Source organism: Microtus oregoni, unplaced genomic scaffold (genome assembly GCF_018167655.1).
Source record: "Microtus oregoni isolate MIOR12 unplaced genomic scaffold, Mior012 000015F_ref0000493, whole genome shotgun sequence".
NCBI lineage: Eukaryota > Metazoa > Chordata > Mammalia > Rodentia > Cricetidae > Microtus > Microtus oregoni.
In genome coordinates, this window is record NW_024543074.1 from 15,976,640 (window position 1) to 15,999,299 (window position 22,660).

The 22,660-nt window shown below is 48.5% G+C and overlaps 2 protein-coding genes across 2 annotated transcripts; one reads left to right on the forward strand and one right to left on the reverse strand.

The window, feature by feature from the left end:
* The first annotated feature begins 2,357 nt into the window (after positions 1–2,357).
* Nle1 (notchless homolog 1) lies at positions 2,358–11,808 on the forward strand. The gene is made up of 13 exons (XM_041664920.1): positions 2,358–2,425; positions 2,530–2,673; positions 3,489–3,706; positions 4,782–4,861; positions 5,555–5,631; positions 5,760–5,857; positions 6,202–6,394; positions 7,032–7,167; positions 7,269–7,315; positions 8,673–8,875; positions 10,710–10,869; positions 10,967–11,037; positions 11,526–11,808. Exons 1-13 carry the CDS (start codon positions 2,408–2,410, stop codon positions 11,536–11,538), a joined length of 1,458 nt encoding a protein of 485 aa, XP_041520854.1. The 5' UTR covers positions 2,358–2,407; the 3' UTR covers positions 11,539–11,808.
* A 1,248-nt stretch (positions 11,809–13,056) lies between these two features.
* Fndc8 (fibronectin type III domain containing 8) lies at positions 13,057–22,492 on the reverse strand. Its single transcript, XM_041663940.1, has 4 exons — positions 22,281–22,492; positions 15,202–15,571; positions 13,739–13,975; positions 13,057–13,206 (listed from the first exon to the last, which is right to left on the reverse strand). Exons 1-4 carry the CDS (start codon positions 22,490–22,492, stop codon positions 13,057–13,059), a joined length of 969 nt encoding a protein of 322 aa, XP_041519874.1.
* Between the last annotated feature and the right edge of the window lie 168 nt (positions 22,493–22,660).

Sequence of the window (22,660 nt, forward strand, 5' to 3'; positions counted from 1 at the left end):
GCTGCCAAGGTCCCTCTGGAGACTTCCAGAAAAGTCTCTGCGGAGGGAGGAGAGCAGAGTGGAGGACGATCCCTTCTCTTCATACTTGTTCATAGTGCCTGCATTTGCTCCAAAGAGCCTGCTTTTGGAAAGCCCAGCAGGACTTGCTGACTTGTGAGTGGGGGCCGGGGGGGGGGGGGGGGCTGCCGTTTGAGTGTGAGTGCCCCTCCCTGCCTGCGCTGATGAATAAACTCAGTCCCCCACCTAGGGGGACCCCCTTGGATATGAGCTCTCCTCCTCTCCATCAGATCTCACTCTACTGGGACGAGGACTAGGTCAGACCCGGAATTCCCTGGGCTCAAGGGCTGTCACCCACCTTCCTCTGATCCAGATCTCTCCCAGGACAAGAGGAGGTTCCCTTTTCAAAAGTAGCAATCACCGCACTCGGGAGGCAGAGGCAGGCGGATCTCTGTGAGTTCGAGACCAGCCTGGTCTACAGAGCTAGTTCCAGAACAGGCTCCAAAAAACCACAGAGAAACCCTGTCTTGAAAAACCAAAAAAAAAAAAAAAAAAAAAAAAGTAGCAATCACCATGGCGGAGAGCTCTCTCTGGGAGCCGGCCTTGATGGATTCTCTGCAGCCAACTTTAAAAGGCTAGCCTCACCGAGAGACAGAACTCTCCTGGCCCTCAGCATCTGCTCCCAGAGGGCAAGGATGCTGCTCAGGAACATCCATCGCCATCCCAGGTACCTGGTTCTGTTCCGCTCACCTCTGTTCTCCCAGCACCTCCCATACATCTCAGAACACACCTGAAAGATACCAAAGAAAAGCCACAAACGGGGACACACACGATAGCTTCTGCAAATAGAGCTGTGGTTTTAGAATGTGGATATACATCTATGGGACCTCAGACAGGTCTCACTGGCCTGTTGAACAAAAGGCCCAACCCTAACACATGAATTTGGTTGTTTCTCTCACCTTGTTTTCCAAGCTGGCTTCAGACTGACTTCAAACTCCGACACTTAGGCAATTCACCACCTGAACAGCTGGAACCGAGTTGTGGGTCACCATGTCCATCTCAACACACACTTTTTGAATGGTAAATGGGTGTGTGCTTGGGTAGTGGATTCCCTGCTCTCGTGAGATCCCAAGCCTGGATCCTCACTTGAGGTCCAAAGGCTGAGGTAATGTGACAAGAACCTCACTGTTGGCAGAGAGGCTTTGGTTCTGTAGCTTTTGGACCAAGGGATCCTGCATTCAACTCCTGACTCAGTAATTCATTCCACAATCATTTCTTCTGTGTCTCCTATACACCAGGGGACGTGACTGATAATGAGGAATGCCGGAATGCGTGGAAAACACGGATCAAGAAGAACAATGTCCTAGGAAAGGCTTCCCTAAGTAAGGGAAGTGAAGGACAATTGAGTCTATGCAAAGTTTCTAGAACACTATCTGGAAAATGGAAGGACCAGGTGTGCCCTTTGGAGGCTTTTCCTACAGCCATTCCATCTGCTAGGGGCTCTCCCTTTCTGATCTCCTTTAACTTTTATTAGTTTCTTATAAGCTCTGTATTCTTTCGACTTATGCATGAGGGGAACGGAGACTCAATTCTGTCCACCACCGTTCCGGACAGAATAAACTGCCTATGGAAAAGGACGGATACAGGATGGGGCCACACCTTGAAAGAGATCAGGAAAAAAAAAAGTCAAGACAGCTGGGCACGGTGGCTCATCCTGTAATGTCGGCATCCTGGGAGACGCACGCAAGAGGATCGCGGAGTTCAAGGACGATTTAGGCTACACACCCAAAGCCTATCTCAAAAGTAAATAAATTAACTAACTAATGACATAAAAACCCAGAACCAAGCCGGGCGGTGGTGGTGCACGCCTTTAATCCCAGCACTCAGGAGGCAGAGGCAGGCGGATCTCTGTGAGTTCGAGGCCAGCCTGGTCTACAAGAGCTAGTTCCAGGACAGGCTCCAAAGCCACAGAGAAACCCTGTCTCGAAACGAAAAACCAAAAAAAAAAAAAAAAAAACCCACAAACCAATTATTAAATAAAATTTCTGCCTCAACCCAAACCAATAGTTTCCTGGTTTGGATTTCCACCTCAGGAGAATAGGGGATGTTGCCTGGACCCTGGTGGCGCTCTCAGCCTCCACCATTTCCCGACCCTGTGATAGGTGTGCCAATCAACTTCTTTGCGTTTTAGCTTCCGTGATCTACTGAAGTTGACAAGACTCGCAGTTGTGAAGTGTGAAAGACAGCAGGAGGGATACAGTAGAAGGCGCGGAGACCTCCTGGGGACGCCACTTGCACGCCTGACTCTCTCCTCCGAACAGCAGAGGGCACTGTGGCCCGCGGCTGCCCGGCGACCCGATCTTGGCGCTCCATCCTTCCGCCTCGCTTCTCCTCCACGTGGGGACGCAGGATGGCGGACGATGTGGCGGTGGGTGTACACGCACAGGGCGGGGACGCGGGGGCTCTGCGTGGGGTCCCCAGGCCGGAGGGAGGCGGAGGGGGGACTGACTGCCTCCCGGCTTGTTTCCGCAGGACGAGGCGGCGGCGGGCGACGTGCAGCGGCTGCTCGTGCAGTTCCAGGATGAGGGCGGCCAACTGCTGGGCTCTCCGTTCGACGTGCCCGTGGACATCACGCCGGACAAGCTACAGCTCGTGTGCAACGCGCTGCTGGCCCAGGTGAGCACCCCGACTCGAAGCCGCAGGCATTCCGGGGACCCTCCAGTGCTCACCAACAGTGGGTGGCGTGGGTTGGCCCCTGGAAAAAGGTTCTCCACGCCGACCCACTGCAGACAGGCTGTGTTTTGAATTCAGCGGATGTGGTATTTCCTTGACACAGCCTAACATAAGTATCCCCATTTTACAGAGATGCCCAGCGGGATTAAATTATTCGCGTGGTGGTAGGCAGTAGTTGTTGGATTGAGCACTGGAGCCCAGATTGGTCTGACCAGACGCAAAACCTGTGCTCTTAACTTTTCTGCCAGTGTTACTAATGCTGCCCTGTGTTGAGGAGGAAATGCAGGCTGGTGGACCCCTGCCCTCTTACTCCACCAGACCTTGGTCTGATTTTTTAAATATCCCTTTGAATATTCGTTTTACAGGTGCAGCATAGTGTTGCGCCCGTATATGATGCTGTGTATCTACCAAAAAATACCAAAGACCTGAATTAGTCGTCAGGGTTGGGCCTTTGAGCTAATTACTTATTTGCACTAAGCATTTTTTTTTAATCCACCAAGTGGGGATATTAATGTTTACTTCGCTGTGTTCTGAGATGCAAATAAAAGGCTCCAAAATTCTGTGGGTGGCCTCGGATTACTCATCGGTGGTTTTAAAAGGCCGTGCTTCGTAGGGAATAGTGAGGGTATCCCAAGCAAAGTAGGTGGCAGAAGACTGTCCTCCCACAGCTCAGTGGGGAGCTGGCTTCCCTCAGCGTAGGGCAAGGGCTCATCCTTCTGTGGCAGAGTTGCCCATTACTCCGTTTTTCTCGCCCTCAGGAGGAGCCCTTACCCCTTGCTTTCTACGTCCACGACGCTGAGATTGTGTCTTCCCTGGGGAAGACGCTGGAGTCCCAGTCTGTGGAGACCGAGAAAATCATAGACATCATCTACCAGCCCCAGGCTGTCTTCAGAGTCCGGGCTGTGACACGGTGTACCAGCTCATTGGAGGGCCACAGCGAAGCCGTCATTTCTGTAGCCTTCAGCCCTACGGGAAAGTAAGGACGTCAGCAGAATCATTGGGATGTAGAGGTGCAGCCTTTGACTGGGGTGGACAGAGCCCTCCCGAGTTACAGTCCATGGGGGTCGTAGGCTGCCTGTCATAGACTTGAGGTCTGGTCTCAATTTTTTTTTTGTTTTGTTTTTCGAGACAGGGTTTCTCTTTGGCTTTGGAGCCTGTCCTGGAACTAGCTCTGTAGACCAGGCTGGATCTCACAGAGATCCGCCTGCCTCTGCCTCCCGAGTGCTGGGATTAAAGGCGTGCACCACCATCGCCCGGCAAGAAACTTCCAATGGGGTTTGATTCCCAAAGGCTAAGGATACCTGCCTAGAAAGAGCCTGTGCCGGATCTCTGGAAAGTTGAACGATCCCCTTCCTTTTGATTTTTTTTTTTTTTGAGACAGGGTTTCTGTGTGTAACAGCCCTAGCTGTCCCAGAATTCACACTGTAGACCAGACTGGCCTCGAACTCACAGAGATTCGCCTGCCTTTGAGTGCTGGGATTAAAGGTGTCCGCCACCACTGCCCTGCTGAGCTACCCCTTTCTTTTCAAGATATGTTACTTAAGTCAGATTTCTGCATCATTTCCTTCCCTGTGAAAATGAATCATTTCTTCTAGCGTTACCTCAAGAATATGAACAGTTGAGCTGGGTGTGGTGGCCCATGCCTTCAGCCCCAGCAATTAGGGTGGTGGTACACACCTTTGATCTCAGCACCCGGGAGGCAGGTGCAGGTGGATCTCTGAGTTCAAGGCCAGCCTAGTCTACAAACTGAGCTTCAGGACAGTCCAGGGCTATACAGAGAAACCCTGTCGGGGGGGGGGGGGGGGGGGGGGGGGGGGGGGGGACGGGACATCAAAATGGTGGTTATAACTGTAGCTGTTCCTGTCAGCAAAGAGGAAGCGAGAAGTGGCCTCCTGGGGTCTTTTCCAGGTGGCATCAGTGTCCTGTTTCTCCTTCTCAGGAAAGGAGAGTCTGTTCCCAGAAGATGGTTGGATAGGCAGCAGGAATGTTCATGTGCAGTGTCTCAGGGTGGGCCCCACCACTGCAGCAGTCAAGCGGCCTCTCTTCCCCAGGTACCTGGCCAGTGGTTCCGGAGACACCACTGTGCGCTTCTGGGATCTCAGCACTGAGACACCGCATTTCACGTGCAAAGGTCAGTGCGCACTTAGCCATTGTCTTAATGCGTGCCGAGTGGTTAGCTCAGCAGCTCCTGGTAGGACTCAGAAGAATCTAACCCATTAGCATCCTGTTCCTTAGAAACAAGCAGATGCTGGACCAGTGCAGTATGTGGGGAAGAGCTGAGCCATCGGTAGCAGGGAACAGCCTGACTTCAAGCCAACTTTTGCCACAAAGATTTTCAGACTTTAGCACTGATGAGAATCACCTGGAGGACTTATTGAACTGCAAGATGCTAGCTAGGTCCCTAACCACTCCCCACACCCCATATTCCCTAGAGCTTTTGTTTCAGCAGCTTGAGGATGGGGCCTCAGTACCTTTCTAACTGCTGGTCTGGGACCCACACAGGGAGTCCACTGCAGGGCGTACTCACTGTCTAAACTCTAGTATTTGCATCTGGAGAATGAGGGTGGTTCTCTAAGATACACCTAGAGATGGTGTATATAGAAACACCCCGTCTCTTATGTCAAGTCTAGACTTAATAGAAAGTGGCCTTGTTACCTCAGTAAGCTGTGCACTATAGTGCTTGGCCTGTGTTCTCTCTCTGCTTTAGTTCAGTTCGTTTATTTGACAGTTGGTTAAGGAGGGTTTGCAGTGTGCCATGCCCTGCTAGGCATTGGCTAGTGGTAAAGATTAACGGCTCTCCTGTCTCCCTCCCCTGCTTTCATAGGACACCGGCACTGGGTCCTTAGCATATCCTGGTCCCCAGATGGCAAGAAACTGGCCTCAGGCTGCAAGAATGGCCAGGTAGGAGACATCCGGATGAAGGGATAGAGAGTGGCCTCTGGAACCTTAAAGGGTGTGTTGGGGGGCAGCTAGGAGATGTTTGGCGGGACGGGTTGCAGAAAGTTACTCTATGAGCTTCTGTCCTTCAGATTCTCCTGTGGGACCCAAGCACAGGGATGCAGGTGGGCAGGACCCTCAGCGGCCACAGCAAGTGGATCACAGGCCTGAGCTGGGAGCCCCTTCATGTGTAAGTGACACCAAGCTGAGAGGCATGAGCTGGATTAAATCTGCCCCTTCCCCTGCTCAGCACAGAGACATTTTCTGGAGAGAGCGAGAAAAGCGTCCAGAAGGCAGTGACTGCTTGCTTGGCCTCCCATGGCCACACGCCCCGCTGCTCGGAGGCGGCTGCTCATCACCCACCTGAGCACAGCCTGCTCGGAGGCGGCTGCTCGTCACCCACCTGAGCACAGCCTTGCTGTGCAGTCAGAAAACTGTCAAAAATTGTCCTCAGCCTGAGTGAAAAACGAGACACACTATGGGCAGACAGGCACTGCCGAGTCAGACCTGGGGTCTCATTTTCCCCTTCAACAGGAACCCCGAGTGCCGTTATGTGGCCAGCAGCTCCAAAGATGGCAGTGTACGAGTCTGGGACACAACCGCAGGCCGCTGTGAACGCATCCTCACCGGACACACGCAGTCTGTCACCTGCCTCCGCTGGGGAGGGGATGGACTCCTATACTCTGCTTCCCAGGACCGCACCATCAAAGTCTGGAGGGCCCATGATGTAAGAGTTGGGAAGAGGGCTGGAGAGATGGCTCAGAGGTTAAGAGCACTGGCTGTTCTTACAGAGGTCCTGAGTTCAGTTCCCAGCAACTGCATGGTGGCTCACAACTATCTATGAGATCTGGTGCCCTCTTCTGGCGGGCAGGCATACATGCAGACAGAACATTGTATACATACTAAATAAATTTAAAAAAAAAAAAAGAGAGAGCTGGGAAGATTCAGAAACCGGTCTCGTGGATTATGGGTGCTGGTGCCAGTCTGATGTTTCCAGAATTGTATTGGGAATCCAACCGGTGCTTGTGGAACAGTTGCTCAGTGATTGGTGTTGCAGTGTTGTGGGGTTCTGGATTGTTGTAGAACTGTTTGCCGCCTACCACATCCCAGACGCATTTGGCTAGGAAAACCCTTGTATTCCGATGTACCTCCCTACCCTGAAACAGGCCAGTACTCTAGCTTCGCAAATGAGGAGGCTGGAGCCTCCAGGTGCGGTCTGACTAAGGTGGCCAACCGTGCATGAGTAATGGACCCTTGTGCCATGTTGCCCATCCTGTGGAGGGGTATGGGGTGTGATTTCTCCCCCTGATCTTAGGATGTGTATGCGTGTATCTGTATATCTGACCTGTATCCTTCTGCCCTAGGGTGTATTGTGCCGGACTCTTCAAGGTCATGGCCACTGGGTGAACACCATGGCACTTAGCACAGACTATGCCCTGCGCACAGGGGCCTTTGAGCCTGCTGAAGCCACAGTGAATGCCCAAGACCTGAAGGGGTCCTGTGAGTGAGGGGGAGGGGAGCAGGCTGCCTGGGAGGGAGCCGGTTCTTCAGCCTAGGCAGATGTCTAACCAGTCCTGTTCTCTCCCTTGGTACCTGCACAGTGAAGGAGCTGAAGGAGAGAGCCTCACGCCGCTACAACCTTGTGCGGGTGAGTTTGTGCCGCCAGCATGCAGCTCCAGCTCAAGACTCTTTTTTTGGGAGGGATGTTCCAGACAGGGTTTCTCTGCGTAGCCCCGACTGTCCTGGAATTCACTCTGTAGACCAAGCTAGCCTCAATCTCAGAGACTTGCCTGCCTCTCCCTCCCAAGTGGTGGCATTGAAGGCATGCGCTACTACCGCATACTACTCATCTGGTCACAGAAACTCCACAGTCACTTGGGCCTCTTCCTTCTAGCCCCAGCTCAGTGTTTTTATTCCAGAAAGTTGTTCTCGGTTATCATTCTTTATAATCTTCAAATCTTTTTGCTTTTGTTTTTCGAGACAGGGTTTCTCTTTGTTGCTTTGGAGCCTATCCTAGAACTCACTCTGTAGACCAGACTGATCTCGAACTCACTGCCTGCCTCTGCTTCCTGAGTGCTGGGATTAAAAGCGTGTGCCACCATTGCCCATCTGTAATCTCCAAATCTTAAAAACTAGGCATCATTTAACTTGTATTATTTCCTACTGTAGTCTCATATTTCCTTCGTTGCTTAAGGAACACATTTACATGGTCTAAGGTTCAATAGATGCAAAAAGATCATGAAACATCTCCCATCTTTCATACAGTCATGCATCCCTTCTGGAAGCATCCAGTGCTACCAGTGTGGCAGTTCATGTACTCAGCATGTGATGTGGGAGTGTCGTATATCAATCTGTTGATTTCATTGGTTAAGTAATAAACTGCTTGGGCTCATAGCTTAGAACATAGGTGGGTGGAGTAAACAGAACAGAATGCTGGGAGGAAGAGGAAGTGAGCTCAGACTGACATCTCTGCTCTCTGGAGCAGAGACGCCATGCTCCCGGCTCCTGGGCAGACACACGCGATGAAGCTCCGACCCAGGATGGATGTAGGCTAGAATCTTCCTGGTAAGCGCACCTAGCTGTGCTACATAGAATATTAGAAATGGGCTAGTCCAGGTGCAAGAGTTAGCCTAGAAGAGGCTAGATAGAAATGGGCCAAGCAGTGTTTAAATGAATACAGTTTGTGTGTTGTTATTTCGGGCAAAAGCTAGCCGGTGGCGGGAGCTGGGTGGCAGAATGCAACCCCACAGCTCCCACTACAAGCATGCACAGAGTGTATATACATAAAACACAAAAGCCATCTCCTCTTAGCACCATTCTGTATGCTGCTTTTCGTCTTAGGATTCTTTCCACATATGTATAGAGTTCCTTCTCCCTATGGCCTAACCTGGAGTTTTGTGGGAGCTTATGTCCCTCCCAGGCCTCGCTTCCCTGGTTCTGGCCTCTATCGCTATGTGCATAGCCAGTATCTGACCACATCCAACATGATGTGCTTTCTTGCCCAGGGCCAAGGCCCAGAGAGGCTGGTATCTGGCTCAGACGACTTCACCTTATTCCTGTGGTCCCCAGCAGAGGACAAGAAGCCCCTCACACGGATGACAGGACACCAGGCCCTCATCAACCAGGTGCTCTTCTCTCCTGACTCCCGCATCGTGGCCAGTGCCTCCTTCGACAAGTCCATCAAGCTGTGGGATGGCAGGACGGGCAAGTGAGTGCAGGGGTAGGAACTGTCCCTTCTTAGCATGGGATGGCCTGAGCTCGGTGCAACCACTTAGTACTCGTGTGGCACTGGTGGGGTCTGATTTCTCAGCCCACACTGTGACACATAGGCTGAACTTGGATTAGTAAGGTGGCATCTTTAGGACCAGCACTAAACTTTAGGGCTAGCCACAGAGCCAGGGATGCAGCAGCCCTAGAGAAGATGAACAGTAGCTAGGACTGTTGTTGTTGCTCTTGTGATGCTCTCAGAGGGTGCGCCACACACCAGTGGCACCAGCGTCTCTGGAAACTTGACAGAACTGCACAATGTAGGGGTCTAGAGAAATGGCTCAGCGGCCAAGAGCATATACTGCTCTTGCAGTGAGAGGACCCAAGTTCATCCCCAGCACCCACCTCAGGTAGCTCACAACGCCTGTATTCAGCTCCACAGGCACCTGCAATCATGTATTTATTTAAAAATAAAAATGCAGCCCGAAGCCAGCCTGGGCTATAGAGTTAATTCCAGGGCAGCTGGGGCTGTTACACAGAGACACCCTGTCTAGAAAAACCAAAAATAAAAATTTTAAATAAAGAAATGCATCTCTTTTAAGGTTTAAAAAGCAAATGTGGGGAGCTGGAAAGATAGCTCAGTAGTTAAGAGCACTGGCTGCTCTTCCAAAGGTCCTGAGTTCAAACCTCTCCCTCTCCCCCAGCAACCACATGGTAGTTCACAACATCTATGGTGGGATCTGATGCCCTCTTATGGCACATGCAGATAAAGTTCTTTCTCTCTCTCTCTCTCTCTCTCTCTCTCTCTCTCTATATATATATATATATATATATATGTGTGTGTGTGTGTGTGTGTGTATATATATATACACAAATATATATATTTGTATTTTTAAGATATATATATATCTTAAAAATACAAATGTGTACTCCAGTCCAGAAAAGCTCACCTGTTAATTGTGCTGTCAGCTAAAGTCTTGAGAGGCCTGATGTGGCCGGGGGGGGGGGGGGGGGGGGCAGAGAAGGAATGTTTTTCACTGTGTATTTTCTTTTTTTTTTAATATTTACTTATTATGTATACAATATTCTGTCTGTGTGTATGCCTGCAGGCCAGAAGAGGGCATCAGACCCCATTACAGATGGTTGTGAGCCACCATGTGGTTGCTGGGAATTGAACTCAGGACCTTTGGAAGAGCAGGCAATGCTCTTAACCTCTGAGCCATCTCTCCAGCCCCTCGCTGTGTATTTTCATACAGCAATTCTTTGAAATGGTAATTCAGTTCCTTTAGAAAGCCAAGAAATACCTGCCTTTAGTCCCAGCACTCAGGTCACAGAGGCAGGTGGATCTCTGTGAGTTTGAGGGCAGCCTGGTCTACAAAATGAGTTCCAGGACAGCAAAACCTATACAGAGAAACTCTGTCTTGAAAAATAAAAATTTAAAAAGCCAGGAAACTGAGCCTTGGGCCTAATGGCTTATCTAGATGTCACAGCTAGACTATTAACTTGAAAGCTCCAGCTAGGCCTGGCCCACTGTTTCTCCATGCCGCCTGTTAGCTGGCACCTGTTGTGTTGGAGGACACCAGGCAGATGGGCTAAGCAGGTGGTACATTGGGCTTTCAGACGTGCAGAGATGTGCAGGTCTGGAGGCTTAGCAGGAGGCAGCGTCAATGCAACTCAACAGGAGGAGTTTTACACAGTAGTAATGGCCAATAATGATGAAAATGACCTAGCACAGGCCCAGGCAATGCTAGCAGGTAGCCAAGGTTGAGGCCACTGCTATGCGTATAGAGGACGTGTTGAAGACCTAATATCCATCACTGGCTTCCCTGGCTCAGGTACCTGGCTTCCCTGCGTGGCCACGTGGCTGCTGTGTACCAGATTGCCTGGTCTGCTGATAGCCGGCTGCTGGTCAGTGGCAGCAGTGACAGCACACTGAAGGTGTGGGATGTGAAGGCCCAGAAACTGGCCATAGACCTGCCTGGCCACGCTGATGAGGTAAGGCTGACCTCAGGGAGGCTGGGATTGGCCCTGGACCTGACTTGCTGGTCCTCTTGCCCTTACACTCCACTGTCCAACCACGTCCTCCATTTAGGTGTATGCTGTCGACTGGAGTCCAGATGGCCAGAGAGTAGCAAGTGGCGGGAAAGACAAGTGCCTCCGGATGTGAGTTGGGGTGTGGTAATAGCTGGGGTGTTCGGCCCTCCTGGCCTCTGCTCTTTACCACAGCCTGGAATTCAGAGGGGCATTCTTGTGCTCTGGAGGGAGGTTGTGGGAGCCTGATTCTCCATGGGAGGTAGAGCTAGGGGTTTCTGGGAGACCCTAGAGGGACCTACCTGTAGGTCTCCACAGTGCAGCGGTAGTTCGCTGCTAGGATAGCAGGCTTTGCACTCGTGGGCCCTGGGTTCAGATCCTGGTTCTGTCAGTGTGCAGGCACAGCACTTTTCTAGACAGGAGCGTCACAGAGGTGACACACCTGAAGCATTAGCTTGTGACAGCAACTTGATGCTTGGTGGTGGGCCCCACCGGATCACAGGGATTGAGGGGGAGAGAGGGGTCCTGGCTGAGGTGTGCGGCTTCAGAGCCAGAGCAGGTGCCAGGCTCTTGACAGGGCTGTAGGCAGCATGGATCCCTCCCATGCCTCTCTCCCACAGATGGAGAAGATGAAGAATTCTACAACTTCCTGACCCTACCTGGACTCAACCTCTGGTCTGCCCTCCAGAGACCAAAGACTGCCTTGTGGCCATCTGCCCGGGGCAGGCAGTCTGCATGTCACAGTCATAGGAAGTTACAGCATGGAGCTAAGCATGGACACTTCCGGCTGCTGCAGACAGCAGAGGGAAAGCCAGGCTTCTGGTCCCGGTCCCCAGGTCCTTTTCTGACTGTCAGCTCTGCAGGCCCAGACCTTGGCTGTGTAGCCAAATAAATAATGTATTTTGTGTTCGTGATGCAGTTTCTTGTCCTAGAACCCCCATGATCAGTCAAGGACTCTGAGAAGGTCCATCTGGCCCCTCCCTTGCACTGTAGGACAGCAGCCCATGCTTCCTATCTGTCCTTGCTGCCACTTCACTGTAAGGGAGAGAACAGTGTGACAGCGGCTGTGCTGTCTGGTCATGCTGGCCATGTGCCTGTGTGCACCGACTAAAATTCCATCTAGAGACTGTTCTCAGCCTGCTCAGGAGGACTCTGGTAGTAGAAGAGTCTTTCCACGGCCTCGCCTGGCTTTCTGACTGAGGCTCTGCCAGATCCCTAGTACAGTCAGGGCCATCCCAGAGGAGGGCAGTGGTGTGGAACACTAGCTGATGTGGGCACAGTGTGACAAGAAACTGTGCTCTGAGGACCTTACAGGAACAAAGGGTATCCCAGTATTTCAGGCCTTGACTGGGGCCTTTACTCTGCAAGAGCCTGCCTTCCTTTTCTCTTCCTGTAAATTACGGGCTTAGCACTGTCTGTTCATGGCCTCCAGTCATGTGGAGGAGTTTCTGGATCCGTCTGCTTCCCACCTCCATTTAGGGTGTGTATAGTTTTGCGGTCCCCCCCCCCCCCCCCCCCCGTAGTGGTCAGCCTCCCCTCACCTAAGACTAGTACTGCAGGAGAGACGTTGGTCTTCTGTGTCACAGTGGCTGAGCCTGTCCCTAAATGAGCCTCACTTTAGAGTGAGCTATGCAGAGCCCCAGGACACAATGACCTTCTTGTACCTCATAAGGGGGAAGAGCTAGGATTTAGCCAGGCCAGAACATTCCTCCAAAGCTGGGCTCTCAGTCTGTTACCTAGCCATCCTTGTTCTCGTACTGGACTCTTGCTTCTGACAAGAGGCTAGTTCTCTGGCTCAGTCTAGGATTACGGCAACATGAAGCAGACTTCCAGTGTATTGGTTGGGCCTTCAGTTCTTTAATGAGGGACTGGGAACCAGGCCAGGGAGGAAGGAGGGCACCTAGCAGCTGTTGGGCAGTGGCTGAGCCTGGCCCAGCCTGAGGTGTCTCTAGGTGAATGGGGCTCGTGTCTATCCTTGGCTCCAACCCAGGGGTGAGGTTCCAGTACATTTGCCCCAGGCCCTTGGCTGACAGGGTAACTAGGGGTTCTTGGGCTTGGTGCTTGGTGGTATAGTACATCTCACAGTTCTGGTCCCTGCGGACCCAGGACCAAGGCTGACAGTGGGCAAGGGATAACCTCAACCCACACCCCCTAATATGGATATAGGTATTCCAGATCCTCCAGCCTCCGCATCTCCTCCGTCGCCATAGACACGGTTCTCCGCTGAGGTTGTTTGCGCTGCACGGTGACGTGGATGGGATTGTTCTCAGGGAAGCTGAAGTCAGTAGGTACAGTTGCAAACTGAAACAGAACAAGTACCCTCAGGATGCTGTCCCAGGCAGGCCCTTCCCTCATCTCCATCACCCTCTTGCTGCTAAGTGAGCTAGATCTTAGCCTTATGCAACACAGTCATTGCGGAGTTCTCTACCCTAAGGGCCTGACACCTGCAAGCTGTTTCCTTTGTTCCCTTCCCCTTTTCGCCTCACAATTCCTGGTCCATCCACAATTATTGGGGTTGTGGTATATGAGAACTCAGGGCTTTGGAAAATGAACACTGCAGCAATACTACTTTAATTACCAGTTTGCATTTCTACTGGGCCCTGGACAGCTTAACCCCTAAACCTCCCGGGAGACAACAGTCTGGAATTAATGCTTGTTGGCCCAGGCTTAAGCAAGTACATGAGATTTAGGGAGGCAAGGGTTCCTGCCTCCTGTTTGGTTCCCTGCTTGTAGTGTCTCACCTATCTGGGCCAAGATTCTGTCCTTCGGTGCCTTAATTCTCTGGATCGGACTTCCCTCCCAAGCCCTGGGCCTTTCTGCTGCCTCGACTTACTTTATAGGGCTTGCACCACTTCCCCACCCCTGCTGTGTTGGCTGCACGGACAGTAAGGCAGTAACTCGTGTTTGGCTTCAGCTCCATCAGTTTGACAGTGGTGCCCAGGATCTTGTTGAAGATCCAGGGGCGGTTCTTGACCTTGGCCATCTCCTTGTCACTTTGCTTGGTTGCCTCCTGCAGCAGCACCTGGTAGAAGCTGACCTGCTGCTTACCCACAGCATAAGTCCAGGAAATCTAGGGGAAGAGAGAGCCCGGGTTTCCTCAGGTCTGGCCTGGCCCACGGGGATAGGATAAGTCACGGTGGCACTTCCATTCCTGTTCCTACTCACTCAGGCAGGTCTGGAGGAAAGTGCAGCCACACCTGCCCAGCAGCACTGGGAAGGGGAAGAGCTCCACCACCACTCCACCATAGGTGCTTCTCATTCCATAGACCTAATTGGTCAGCTGAAAGTTACCTGTGCAAACCATCTTTTCCACCTGCAGAGAGGACACCACACAGCAACTAAATGACAGACTACAGATGGCTCAGAGGTTAAGGGCACTGACTGTTCTTTCAGAGGTCTTGAGTTCCAAGCAATCCCCTTGTGGCTTAAAACCATCTATGCTGCCCTTTTCTGGCGTATAGGCTTACATGCAGGCAGAACACTGCATACATAATAAATACGTTTGTTTTTTTTAAATATTTATTTATTTATCATGTATACAATATTCTGTCTGTGTATATGTCTGCAAGCCAGAAGAGGGCACTAGACCTCATTCCAGATGGTTGTGAGCCACCATGTGGTTGCTGGGAATTGAACTCAGGACCTTTGGAAGAGCAGGTAATGCTCTTAACCACTGAGCCATCTCTCCAACCCCATAAATACGTTTTTTTTTTTTAAAAAATGCTGGGCAGTGGTGGCACACTCCTTTAATCCCAGCACTCAGGAGGCAGAGGCAGGAGGATCTCTGTGAGTTCGAGGCTAGTTCCAGGACAGGTTCCAAAACTACAGAGAAACCCAGTCTCAAAAAGAAGGAAAAAAGAAAGAAAAAGAAAGAAATCTAACTCAACATCCAAGGACTTATATGTTTCTGTTGCCTGGGCCTATTTAAACAGTGCACAAACTCTCTAGAGATGGAACCTGGGAGTCTAGGTAGTGACAAGGTGTCCTGGAGGAACATGACTGTCAGTAGCCATTGGGTAGATGCTGGGACACACCGAGGCTACTGCTCACCTCTATACTTCCCAGTTCCAGCCCTTGCTCAGCTGGAAATCCTGAGAAACTACTCTTTCTGCACTGAGCAGGGAAGCAGTGACCCCATTTCATCTTGCCCTAAAACTCCAGACTCCATAGACCCCTGCCCACCTCCCTTCCTAAACCATGAACTTGAGGTCGGAATGCTGTGGCGATGCCTTCACACTCCCCATGATGCTTACGTCGGTGCCTACACTGTAAGCCCTCGCCAAGAAAAAGACATACCACAGCTGTGGAATCGCCAACGGTGTGTTCACAGATAAAGGGGGCCTCCGGTACATCCATGACCACAGAAGACTCAGAGCGTGTTGACGAGGTGTCTGTGTCCAGTGCGGAGTTGTCGAGGTCCAACAGGCCCTTGGGGGCCATTTGGACGTTAGATGAATGGGGACAGATGGCCAGAGTCTCCTTTTCTGTGTTTTTGGCCAGTGATGATAAACTGAGTTTGTTCAGCTCACCCTCCAGCATCCCAGCGAAGAAGCTGCTGTTGGGCTGAGTCACAGCCAGTTTGATGGGGTTCAACAGGGTGGATGAAATGGGGGACAGACTAGTGTCATCTGAGCTGAATTCTGAATCATCTGCTGGTATCTGCTTCCTGGAGTGGAAAAGATAATGGGTGTCAGGTGAAGGAGGCCACCCCAACCCATCCAGCCTGAGGAACCCCGAGCACATGGCCTGGGGGTTCACTCTACCAGTATCCCCAACTGTGGAACAGCCTGGAACATGCTGGCTCAGCAGCAGCTGGGCCTCAAATCCATCACTTAAACTGCAGATTCTTGCCAGGCAGTGGTGGCGCACACCTTTAATCCCAGCACTCCAGGCAGAGACAGGTGGGTAGGTGGATCTCTGTGAGTTCAAGGCCAGCCTGGACTACAAACTGAATGCCAGGACAGGCTCCAAAGCTACAGAGAAACCCTGTTTCGAAGTAAAAGAAAAAAAAAAAAAACCTGCAGATTATCGGTTCCTGGTTCCCAGAAGGCATGGAAGCTACATTTTAAATAAGATCTTCAGATGGTTCTCATATTAAATGCTCTGAGAACCACAATTTGAGAAACTGCTAAAACTTTAAATCCTCCCACCAAAATAGGGTACAAGTGTTCCAGAAAATGACCACAGCAACCAACCAGAGTAGAGAGAAATGTCTGCAAGTACCTACTAAGAAAGTAATAAATTGAAATAATTTTTTGCTAACAGTTTTTTTACTATTACTTCATGTTTAATGTAATTTGTACTTACTTAACTCTAATGACATTTAGCAATATTGTGAAGTATATAAAATTAATAGTCTATTTTATGTACAATACACTGGAGGAATGCTCTTGTTCCCCTGGGTGTGGTGACCCAAACACATCTGCAATCCTAGCACTCAGGAGACTGAGGTGAGAGGATCAAAAGTCCTACATCAGTCTGACCTGTGTGGTGAGACCCTTGACTCAAAAATAAAAATAAGGGGCTGGAGAGATGGCTCAGTGGTTAAGAGCATTGCCTGCTCTTCCAAAGGTCCTGAGTTCAATTCCCAGCAACCACATGGTGGCTCACAACCATCTGTAATGAGGTCTGGTGCCCTCTTCTGGTCTGCAGACATACACACAGACAGAATATTGTATATATAATAAATAAATAAAAATAAAATAAAAGCACAGCAAAACAGACAGGTGGTGGTGGCACAAGCCTTTAATCCCAGCACTCAGGAGAATCTGCGAGTTCTACAGAGCTAGTTCCAGGACAGGCTCCAAAGCTACACAGAGAAACCCTGTCTTGAAAAAAAAAAGGGGGGGGGGGGGGATCCTTGCTTAGTGGCAGTGGCACACACCTTTAATTCCAGCACTTGTGAGGCAGAGATGGGTAGATCTCCCTGTTCCCTGTGGTGGTTTGAATGGGAATGGCCCCTACAGGTTCATATGTTTAAAAGCTTGGTCCCCAGTTAGTGGAACTGTTTATGAAGAATTAGAAGGTGTGGCCTTGTTGGAGGAAGTGTATCACTGTATGTAGGGTTTGAACTTTTATTTTTATTAAAAACTTGAGATCATGCACTATCACATCTACCCTGTCATTCATCAAGACTCCTGTATGATGGGTTCTGTTGGACAGCAGTCAGGGTTTGAGCTTTCAAGAGCTGGCACCGGGGACTGGAAAGATGGCTCAGTGGTTAAGAGCACTGGCTGTTCTTCCAAGACCTGTGTTCAATTCCCAGGCAATACCTACATGGCAGCTCACAACTGTCTGTAGCTCTAATTACAGGAGACCTGACACCTTCACAGACATGCATGCAGGCAAAACACCAGTGCACAAAGAATAAAAATAAATCTTAAAAAAAAAAAAATCTGGCACCAGGCCCTCCCTCCTCCTTCTCCCCCTGCAATTTGGGGATCAGATGTAAGCTCTCAGCCACTGCTCCAGCACCACACCTGCCTACCTGCCACCATGCTTGCCGCCATAATGATACTAGGCTTTTCCTCTGAAACTATAAGCAAGCCTACAATTAAACGTTTTCTTCTATAAGCTGCCTTGGTCATGGTATCTCCTCACAACAAAAGAACAGTAAACATCCCCCATTCGTTTTTGTTTTTTGCTTTAATTAGGGGGTATTTTAGACACACACCAAGACTTACATATTACACTTTTATTTGCTCTCATCCAACTTCAGAAATTAAGACATATTAGCATTACTAACACACTCGGATGCTGGATGCTTCTCTCACACTGCATATCCTCCAGTAAACACAGCCAGCAGAGTAATTTTTTTCTGTTTGTTATTCACTATGTGTCATCTTAGGCTTGTTGCATATGTATATTAACCCAAGGCAAGGCCTATTACTTTGCATGTCTTTAGACGCTATATAAATAAGAGGCATTATTCAGCACACACAACAAAACTTGGTGTTTGGTCTGTGTTGTGTTTTGAATTGTCTGTACTTATACATGTAGCAGAAGCTTTAACCATTTTGTCCATCTCATGTCTTTTTGTCACATGAATATTTGTTATTTTTTAACTTATGTGTGTTGGTGTTTTACCCACATGTGTGTATGTAAACCACAAGCATGCAGAGGCCAGAAGAGGGCATTGGATCCCCTGGAACTATAGTTACAGATAGTTGTGACATCATTTGGATGCCGGGAAACAAACCCTGGTTGTCTGGAAGACCAGCCAGTGCACTTAAGCACTGAGCCATCTCTCCAGTCCCTGCATGGGTATGTGTATTGTTACTATTTTTTGATATTATAAAGGAAATACATGGTCCTGCATTGTTTGTCTGATGAAGTGATCCAATCCAAAAAAGTTAGCTTTCAACTCCTTAAAAGAACAACTTTGACCCATACATACTTATGACTAAAACTCAACATCACAGACTGATCCTTCCCTTGTGATGTGCTCTGGGACTTCTGATTCTGTGTCTAATCATTGTTATTCTGGTTTCTACCAGCTAAGATTTCCTGCTCTGTAAAAAGGTCCCAATCTAAATTAGTCTAGTCCAGATTCCTACTTCCTGTTTGCTTCATGGACCTTATGAAGCTCCCTACTACCACCAACATCCTGAGATACCTGGATCAGTCTAGAATATTCATCCCTCACCCTAACACTGGCCCTTGAAGGACATTTGGAGCAGATGTTCTTTTTCTTTAAGTTCTGTATTTGTAGGCTGAAGTGTCAGGATGCTGGCATCATTTATTCAGACCGTCCTAAGAATCTCTGTCTCAGTCACCTACTGGAGCTTGGCAATCGTGACACACAGAGGTCAAAAAAGACCTCTGAATGGGTCACAGTGTTAGATAAATGTACATGGGCTTAAGAGAGAGGGAAGAAAGAGTATAGACAGTCATAAATCAAAGAAGTAAAGATAAATATTAAAAAGTAATAAACTAAGTTACATAAAGATGATATATACACAGTCTTGATTCTGTATATTATTATGTTTTCTTATAATTTCTTGACTGCAAAGAGACATTTGATTCTGGGGCAGCTAAGTTAAATCAACATATATGTTTTAAAGATATCTCAACTTCAAAATTTGAGTCTAAATATATGTTACTTTGGAAAAGAAGTTCTGCTTTTGTTTGCACAGAGGATGAGAACCTGTGGATTCCTTACAGATTAATGTGGTTTGATGGAACAAGACCCCCCCCCCAAACGTCTCCACAAACCCTAAAAATACTTTGTCCAACAAACAGCAGATAGTAGTTTGGAGAAAACTACACCCAAATTCCCAAAATGATGATTGTTTATAAATGTTTGTTTTTATTTTAAAAGGGTTGGTTATAAATAATTAATGATTGTTTATAAATGTTTGTTTTTATTTTAACATTTTTTTAAATATTTATTTATTTATTTATTATGTATACAATATTCTGTGTGTATGCCTGCAGGCCAGAAGAGGGCACCAGACCCCATTACAGATGGTTGTGAGCCACCATGTGGTTACTGGGAATTGAACTCAGGACCTTTGGAAGAGCAGGCAATGCTCTTAACCTCTGAGCCATCTCTCCAGCCCCCTTGTTTTTATTTTAAAAGGGTTGGTTATAAACAATGAATGATCACAGTCAATTTTTTTAAAAAAAATAGGAAAGGGGATATGACATAGAGATGAATACTTTCCATTAGTATGGATCTTGGACTATTAATACAAATTTAAGGTTGATTTTGTTACACTATATATGTTTTTATTTTTCTGAGACAGGGTTTCTCTGTAGCTTTGGTGCCCGTCCCGGAACTAGCTCTTGTAGACCAGGCTGGCCTCAAACTCCCAAAGATCCGCCTGCCTCTGCCTCCCGAGTGCTGGGATTAAAGGCGTGCGCCACCACCGCCCGGCTTATATATGTATTTCTGGTCTTGTTTATTGTGTTTGTTCAGATCATTTAAAGATGTAATGTATAGTTAAGAAATACAGATTATTAGATAGTCATCTGCAATAATCAAACTTTTAATTACATTACTTAGGTGTCCTAGATATATTGAGATATATTTCAGTTGGATAACTAATCTTCAACACGTCAAAGGCCTACAGAATATGGCATTTTTTTAATATTTATTTATTATGTATACAATATTCTGTCTGCGTGTATTCCTACAGGCCAGAAGAGGGCACCAGACCTCATTACAGATGGTTGTGAGCCACCATGTGGTTGCTGGGAATTGAACTCAGGACCTTTGGAAGAGCAGGCAATGTTCTTAACCGCTGAGCCATCTCTCCAGCCCCCCAGAATATGGCATTTAAAATGGTTTAAGAACTTAAACTTTTTTCAGCAGTGAGACCTGTCTGCTTCTGGCAGCACCAATTACTTCAGAGAGGTTGATGGGCATTGAAGAAATTCATTATGGAATTTATGACAAGGCTAGCCATTTGGGCAAGAAACTGCTCTTGTCTGGACTGATCACAATATACTGTATAAACCGGACATGCTTAGACCCCTAAAATGACCACTAAACTTGCCAAAACAAGATGGGACAGCACTTCAGAGTTCCTGCTTCAGAGAATAAACTGCCAGACATTCGGCAGGACACCAAAGAAAGTGACTGACACACTGCAATATAGGCAAAACGGTTGATCTTTCAAATTTCCTGCTTCCTGGAAAAGTCTGCCAGATACTATGGGCCAGTAGGCTGAAGATGAATGCCCCAACGTTACAGAAGAACTTTGGGTGACTGTCCAGGCAGTGAGATGTTTCTGTCAAATCTAGAGTTTTGAAAGTTGCTTACAAGGCACTTTCTGTTTATTTAGGTAATATTATATCCTTCTGGGGTCTTTGATGGAGTTGAAGACAGATAATTATAGTTTTCCTTAGTTATGATAAAAGATAAATTAGATATGAAATTTTAGACTCACAAAGATAAAATAGCTGATAGGATATTTTCTTTAATTTTCCAAATACAAATAGACTAAATATTGTAAGTGTAATTCTTGCTTGATACCTGGTTTGTTATGCATAGTTTTACTATGTTAAAGTTAAAAGTTTCCTTATTATTTAGACGAAAAAGGGAGGTGATGTGAGATCCTCTCTGTATGCTGTGAATATGTTTTATTAGCACTGGTTAATAAAGAATCTGCTTTGGCCTATGGCAGGGCAGAATATAGCAAGGCAGGAAATCCAACAGAGTTAGAGGAGGAAAGAAGGCGGAGTCAGAGAGATTCCATGTAGCTGCTGGAGGAGAAAGACCCCAGAAACTTACCAGTAAGCCACAGCCTCATGGCGGCACACAGAGTAATAGAATGGGATAATTTAAGATGTAATAGCTGGCTAGGAATATGCTTGAGTCATTGTCCAAACAGTGTCGTAATTAATATAATTTTGTGTGATTATTCAGGTCTGGGTGGCCAGGAAATGAACGTGCAGTCTCTGTTTCCACATTTTAGCCAGGTCACACTAGCTAATGGTGACCTAGAATGGACACATTCCTCTCTCTAATCTAACCCAGCAGACAGTCTGTGGATCCCAGTGAAAATTAAAGTATGGATTTTTTTTTAAGAAATTATGAGGGGGGCTGGAGAGATGGCTCAGTGGTTAAGAGCATTGCCTGCTCTTCCAAAGGTCCTGAGTTCAATTCCCAGCAACCACATGGTGGCTCACAACCATCTGTAATGAGGTCTGGTGCCCTCTTCTGGCCTGCAGACATACACACAGACAGAATATTGTATACATAATAAATAAATAAATAAATATTAAAAAAAAAAGAAATTATGAGGGATTTCAATACTGGAGCTGGAGAAATGGCCCAGTGGTTAAGAGCGCTCTAAGAGCACTGGTTGCTCTTATAGAGGTCCTGAGTCCAATTCCCAGCACCCACATGGTGGCTCGAGACAGTGACAGCAGAGCCTTAAACAAATCCCAGGGCTCACTCATGGGTCCCCATGGTTGTACTATTTCCGCAGCCATCGCCTTGAAAACCCCTCCCCTGGAGATCTCCCTCAAACATCACCTCCTCTAAGAGGTCTCCCTTCCCTGCTCCTTGTCCCAAACTATACTTTCTTGCCGAGAGGGAAAGAATTTTGTGGTATGAAGCAGAGGGAACCTGGACTTACTACGAGGACCAGTGACCCTCAGCTGGAGGGCAGGAAGGACAGCAAAGTGGGAGAAATGAAGGGGAGAAGCCTGGAATGGGAGAGTGCAGGTGCCGAGCACCTACAAGAGCAAGGAAACTGCAACTGATCCCGAAGGGTCTCCTAGAGCCAGCAATGCGCATGCACTCAGAACTGACGCCGGGCTCAGGGGATGCATGGGGACCTGCCGTCTTGTTCTTCCCAGGGACCCCAGAGTGGGCTGCAAAGCTCCCCGAGCCTTCGAAAGGAGGACCCAGAATTGTATCTTACATGACATTGGAGGTGTCTTCTTCTAAGTAGTTGACTAAGTTGCGTCTTGTGGAGAGCGGGAGGCCTTTGGTAGCCATAGACCGGTTAGTAAACTTGGGGTTCGGACAGGGCTTCAGCAGTTTGTCAACCACATTTGTATTTTTGAGGGTTTCCTTCTTCTTCGGTACAGCCTCCTCCCCACCTCCCACTTTACAGAACACCCCTGTTGCCATCTGGTGTGGGTGGGATCGGAGCTGTCACCACCATGCAGGACAACCAGCTGACAGGAAGCAGAGAGAAACTGAGGCAAAGGTCCCACCCTTAGTTTGGGTGGGATGGGTGTGCTGTGAGCTGACTTCACAATCATCACAGAGTGTAACAATTAGGGGCCAGCCTGCCCT

Coding starts and splice junctions, on each gene's coding strand:
- Fndc8 (XM_041663940.1), bottom strand. CDS start 22,492: ATGGCAACAGGGGTGTTCTGTAAAGTGGGAGGTGGGGAGGAGGCTGTA. Junction 15,572..22,280: donor GAAGACACCTCCAATGTCAT/GTAAGATACAAT, acceptor TTTCCACTCCAG/GAAGCAGATACCAGCAGATG. Junction 13,976..15,201: donor TTGGCGATTCCACAGCTGTG/GTATGTCTTTTT, acceptor CTCTTCCCCTAG/ATTTCCTGGACTTATGCTGT.
- Nle1 (XM_041664920.1), top strand. Junction 5,632..5,759: donor CAGGCTGCAAGAATGGCCAG/GTAGGAGACATC, acceptor TCTGTCCTTCAG/ATTCTCCTGTGGGACCCAAG. Junction 5,858..6,201: donor AGCTGGGAGCCCCTTCATGT/GTAAGTGACACC, acceptor CCCCTTCAACAG/GAACCCCGAGTGCCGTTATG.